Genomic DNA, 5,959 nt, shown 5'->3' on the forward strand with positions numbered 1-5,959 from the left:
GAGGAAATGAGCTATAAAACTTTTTTTTATTATTTTTTGGTTTAAGGAACAAAACATTATAATCAAAATCTCAGGTATGAGTAAAAGTGGAATAGGAAAAACTTGTTTTTAATCTGACATTTATGTATATCTGTTCATTTCATATGTCCAGTTTATTTTGATACTGCTACTGTCCATCGGCAGAACACCTAAAGGTAAAAACAAACATCAGGAAGGAAACAGTGGTAACAATAGGAAACTCAAACAGCTGGCTCCAGGAGGCTGGCAGGCTGGCCCAGGTGGTCAGTAGAAGCAGACGGTATGCAGGAAGGTCTGGCCGCTCTTCTCCTCGAACTCCTGCAGCAGCTCCTCGATCTCGTTATCCACATCTTCAGTGTGCTGAATGCACTGGCAGAGCTCACAGATGAGGAAGGCCCCCAGGGTTGCCTCTTCATGGTTGTCCTGGATGTCCACGTTGATCACATGCACGGGCTGGCAGGTCTCCTGCTCCCTGGAATTCAGATCTTCCACCACCAGGTCGTACACTCGCTCTTCACAGGTGATGATCAGGTCAAACGGGTCTTTGCAGTTCTGGAACCTCTCTGGCCGGGGTTTGATTCTCTTGTTTCTGTCCAGCATATGTAAAATGCCATTCTGGGTATAGAGGTCTTTGTCTTTCATAAGGAGATCTTTGTACATCTGGTCATACGTGGTTCTGAAATCATAAACGTTTGGCTTGTCGGGTGCTGGTCCTGGAAGCTTCACGTGAGCTCCTGTTCCAAAGGACCGTACACTGAACCCTCGTTTGCTGAGGATGCTGTGCGCCTCCATGCTCCGGTTCTGGTTGCTAGAGCACACCACAGCCACTCGCAGCGGCAACGACTGCATGGTGACCGTTACAGCTCCACACGAGGAAGATGGCCACCTCAGTGACTGGAAGTCAAGACACGGAAGCAGCGGCATGGGTGACGTGGCTCAGCATGCGACGTACGATGTAGCGTGATGTATGATGTAGCGACGTAGCATGGGCGTGTGTACAGTGTTGCAGAGGCCTCCCAATGCAGGTCCAGAGTGCGACACTGGAGGGCCCATAACATTAATCATACTTTCTTTTTTTTCTTAATTCCTAGTTTGGTAATTCCAACATTAATACCACATATGACTCTGGGGCTTTTTAAGTCTCTTCAGACTTCGTTTTTGACTTTTAGGGTGCTTTGTGATTTTTGGCAGGCAGAATTAAATGGGTAAAAAGGCCAGTAAAAAGGCGTTTAGTAATGTGGTGAAAAGGGGTTGGGGAGGGGATGAGTTCAATAATCCTATAATACGTCTCAGTCTTTTAGTGAGCCTGAGCCTCTGCGCTGTGAACTTCAGTGCTTCTCCCCTTAGGTGGGATGCCTAGAGCTGGCGAGAGCTAGATGTTTATTTCCCTTCCCCCAGATAGGTTCATCTCATAATTTCTGTAGTGTTTTCTGCTTCTATATGATATGATTGTCCCCATCTTCCTGTCTGTCTTTACAATTTTATTTATTTATTTTTTTGTCTTTTTTTGCTATTTCTTGGGCCGTGGCATATGGAGGTTCCCAGGCTAGGGGTCGAATCGGAGCTGTAGCCACCGACCTACGCCAGAGCCACAGCAACGCGGGATCCGAGCCGCGTCTGCAACCTACACCACAGCTCACGGCAACGCCGGATCCTTAACCCACTGAGCAAGGGCAGGGACTGAACCAGCAACCTCATGGTTCCTAGTTGGATTCGTCAACCACTGAGCCACGATGGGACTCCTGTCTTTACAAGTTTAGGTGTTTCAATTTGCCCTGCGACCTCACTCTCTGATGGATTTAAGAAGAGCTATTGATTTTTCAATTTGTTCATCTTTTCATTTGTCAAGATAAAGGGGCAAATTGTAATCTCCTTAAATGCTAGGCCAAAACCAGAAGTGAGATGATTTGTTTTTAACTGTTGAGTTTTGATATTTCACTATATTTTTTAGATAATAATTTTTTGTCCAATATATTTGAAAATATCTCCCAGCTTCTAATTTGTCATTTCTAGGACTTGAGAGGTTTTTTTTTTTTTTTTAATAGAACAAAAGTTCTAATTTTGATGAAATCCAGATTACAACTTTGTTTCCTTTATGGACCAAGCTTTTGATGTCAAATTTAAGATCCTTTGCCTAGTTCAGTGTTCTGAGTACTTTCTGTTCTCTAAAAATTTCACAGTTCTTTATTTCACATTTATCATTTAAGTATATAATTCATTTTGAGTTAATTTTTCATAAGGTTTGAGGTTTCCTTCTTTTCCCTTCCTATCTCCACAGAATTGCTTTTGCATCTTTGTCAATAATCATTTGGGAACATTTTTGTATTTTTATTTCTAGGTTCTCTATTCTGCTATGTACAGCTATATGACTATCCCTCAGGCGATAACACCCTGGTCTTTTTTTTTTTTTTCCCATTTTTTTTTTATGGCACACCAGCAGCATATAGAAGTTCCCAGGCTAGTGGTTGAATTGGACCTGAAGCTGCAGGCCTAAGCCACAGCCGCAGCAACAGTGGATCAAAGCCACATCTGTGACCTACGCCACAGCTCATGGCAACGCTGGATCCCTTAACTCACTGAGTGAGGCCAAGGGTTGAACCTTCATCCTCATGGACACTATGTCATTGGATTCTTAACCCAATGAGACATGATAGGAACTCTGCACACGATTTATTACTATTGCTATGTAGTAAGCCTTCATGTTGACTGGTGATATTCCTCCAACTTTATTCTTGTCAAGATTGTTTTAGCTACTCTTGAGGTGCAAAACAAAATTCATCTTTTATGGCAAAACAAGAAAAACTTAAACATAAATTCTTCTCTGCCCTTTGGTCTCCCTTCTCCCCCACTGTACATTGTATATCTACATTATGCATTGACCAAGCCTCCCCCATGGGCAAGAATACCTGCTCAACCATAAAAAGCAACATTCTCCCAGCATCAACAACTCCTTAAAGATAGCATTCCTCCTTCATCTTGTAAGGAGTTGCATGACCCAGCAAGATGACACTTAAATCTGGATTATATACACTGTCAATAGTGCATTATTCCATGTACAGCCCTCTGTCTCAAAAAGCTTACATAACTGTGCCTTGACTCATAATGCATGAAACAGTTTGCAAAGCTTTCTGAGATGCTGTTCCTGGGTAATAATCCTCAAATTTGACTCAAATAAAAATGTCAATTTCTTTCTTAGATTGACAGACTAATTTTTCCTAGGCAGAGGTCTGTTCCTTTCCGCATACATTTTACAATTGTATCCACAAAGAAAGCTTGTTGAGAGTTTGATAGGAATTTGGGGAGAACTGTTACATTTAGTATGCTGAAAACTCCAATGTATGAATATGGTATACCTCTCCATTTATTTAAGTTTTTGATTTCTTTTATTATCATTTGTAATTTTCAGCATCTGACCCTGTATATATTTAACATTCAGTTAATACATACTTCATTTTCTTTGGAGCTATGGTAAATTGTGTTTTTAATTTTTTTCCATATGTTCACTGTTGGTATACAGAAATACATTTTGATTTTTGTGTGTCAATTTTTCGTGCGTATCCTGTGAGCTTTCTGAATTCATTAGTTCCAGAAATTTTTATGTGTAGAACTTGGGATTTTTGTATGTAAACAATCATGTCATCTGCACAAAGGGTCAGGCTTTTTTCCCTATTTCCATGTTTATGCCTTTATTCCCTTCCTTCCTTCTTTTCTTTCCTTCCATTATTTTTCCTTATTGCTCTGGTAAGAACTGCCAATGCTAAAGAAGAATTTTCCAGTGAAACCTTTTGGGCCTTAAAATTTCTTTTTTGGAGGTTTTAATCACAAATTCATTTTCTTTAGTGGGTATGATATTGGTTTCATGTGGGTTGAGTTTGATAATGTCTGGATTTTGAGGATGTGGTCCATTTCTTCTAAGTCTTTGCATTTATCTGTGTACAGGTTTTCATCATATTCCCTTATTACTTTCTAATGGCTATAAGATCTGTAGTGATATTCTCTATTTCACTCCTGATATTGGTGATTTGTGTATTGTCTCTTTTTAATTTGGTCAATCTTGCTAGAGGTTTATCATTTTTATGGATTTTTTTTCCAAAAAAATCATTATTTGCTTTATTGATTTTCTTTTTCTTCCTGTTTTCAATTTCATTGGTTTTTGTTCTTATCTTTATTGTTCCCTTGCTTCTGACTGCTTTTTAGGTGTAAGTTCAGGTTCCCTTTGAGCAACTCTGACATTTTCTTAAATGAAAGTGGGGAATAACTTTATACAATCTCATTGCTTTTTAGTGGGGATATAAGTTTAGTTCCTTGATAAAGGATGACTCACATGGTTTTAATGGCTTCAGGGTGGAAACTGAAGCTCAGTTTTTGACTGGGCAGCACTGATGCCAGGAAAGGTTGAGAGAGGAAAACAGAGTACCAGCCAGTTTCACCTCCCACCACAGCATTCAACTCCATTAATGCTCGATGTGGAGATTCGGCTTCCAACTGGGCTCAGCTTACATCAGAAGTGTCCCCAGGGGGAGGAACAGAGCAGGTCCATGCCTTGTTCAGTCTTGCTGATGCCAGGTATCTCCCTACTGGGCCCTACTGATACCAGTGGGAGTAAAGTCTAGTGGTAATTAGTTACGCTTTAAAGTGCCTAGTTAAATCTTTCTCATGCTGGTGAGGCTGGAGGCTCAGCTCACTACTAAACCTTACTACTGCTGTCCTGGTAGGAGAATCAGAACTCCAACTGCCTCCAATGGTTGGGGTATGGGAGATTAGCTCCTTGATAGGTGTTGCTGACACTACTCTGCAGATGAATTGGAGCAAGGTCACCTGTGTCTGCTGTGTGAGCCATAGAAGATCTGCATCATGTCTGTCCCACCTGACACCGTAGAACAGAGGAATGGAAGTGTACCCCCTACCTAAGCAGAGAGGGCAGTTGAGTAGAATATCAGCTCCCTATTCAGTCCCACTGAAACCGTGGTGGTAGATTTCTCCACTGGTGTTTGACTAGAGTAGGATAAGTATTGTCAAAGTTTATCCTTGTGTTAGGCCACTGTTTTTACAGTCCTTTCACTAGGGGATGCAGGATCTTTCTGGAGCTTTTTTTCATTGTGCCTGCAGTCTGCTCTAGGTTAGAGTTCTCTGTACCACCCTCTCCAAGATATGCAGGAGACAACAGAGAAATCCAGGGCACTTGCCACCAGGTTGTTCCCCATGTCCCAGATCCCTGTGCAGTCTGCCTTCTTTCCTCCTTTCAGAATCTGCCTATGCTTGAGTGTTATGTGAGAGATTTTGAGTTGTAAGAGGGAAGACCTACTGGAAAGAAAGGGGCTACTCCATCTTGGCATAACTGGAAGGACCCACTCAGAATCTGAATCATATGAATGAATATATATTTGCTTAACTAGAGTAAATTTATTTTTCTAAATAAAAATCTTAAAAGAATCTCAGAGGAAACTCAGAAGAATCTTAAAAGAAACATTTAAGCTCTAAAGTCATTATAGATTTGCTTAGTTGTTGGATTTTTAAGTTGAACCAGATGACCTCTAATACCTTTCCAGCTCTGGCAATCTAGGATTTTAAATGCATTATAGAAATAGAATAAGTGATGATTCCAAGGTACTTTGTATACACTTTCCATCTTCATCATTACATTAAATCTTCAGAGACAGAACATCACTTTTAACTTCAAAATGTAAGATTTTTCTATTTGACAGACAATCCATTTAGTTAATTTGATTTCTATATGCAAATCTCAGTCCTCAGTACAAATAGAGTGTGATTAAGTATCAATGTAATTATTATAATTTTAGAAGAATTTATGAGAAGCACATATGTTTAAATTAAAACTCCAGCTTTGGGTGGTGTTTCAGAGAGGAAGGGTCATCTTAGTTAAGGCAGCACGAACTCTGGAGTAAGCAGACCTCCAACTATGTACACATAGGGAAGCCCA

At 40.4% G+C, this 5,959-nt stretch overlaps 1 protein-coding gene across 1 annotated transcript; it reads right to left on the bottom strand.

Annotated features, from left to right (window-relative positions):
* Positions 1-282: 282 nt before the first annotated feature.
* On the bottom strand, positions 283-869 carry LOC125118915 (RNA polymerase II subunit A C-terminal domain phosphatase SSU72-like). The gene has a single exon (XM_047765814.1). The coding sequence runs from the start codon at positions 865-867 to the stop codon at positions 283-285; it is 585 nt and encodes a 194-aa protein (XP_047621770.1). The 5' UTR covers positions 868-869.
* Positions 870-5,959: the final 5,090 nt, after the last annotated feature.

The sequence above is a fragment of the Phacochoerus africanus genome, chromosome X (genome assembly GCF_016906955.1).
Source record: "Phacochoerus africanus isolate WHEZ1 chromosome X, ROS_Pafr_v1, whole genome shotgun sequence".
In the NCBI taxonomy this organism is placed as follows: Eukaryota; Metazoa; Chordata; class Mammalia; order Artiodactyla; family Suidae; genus Phacochoerus; species Phacochoerus africanus.

Excerpts from the sequence above, each read along its gene's own strand:
- LOC125118915 (XM_047765814.1), bottom strand. The coding sequence starts at position 867 with ATGCAGTCGTTGCCGCTGCGAGTGGCTGTGGTGTGCTCTAGCAACCAG.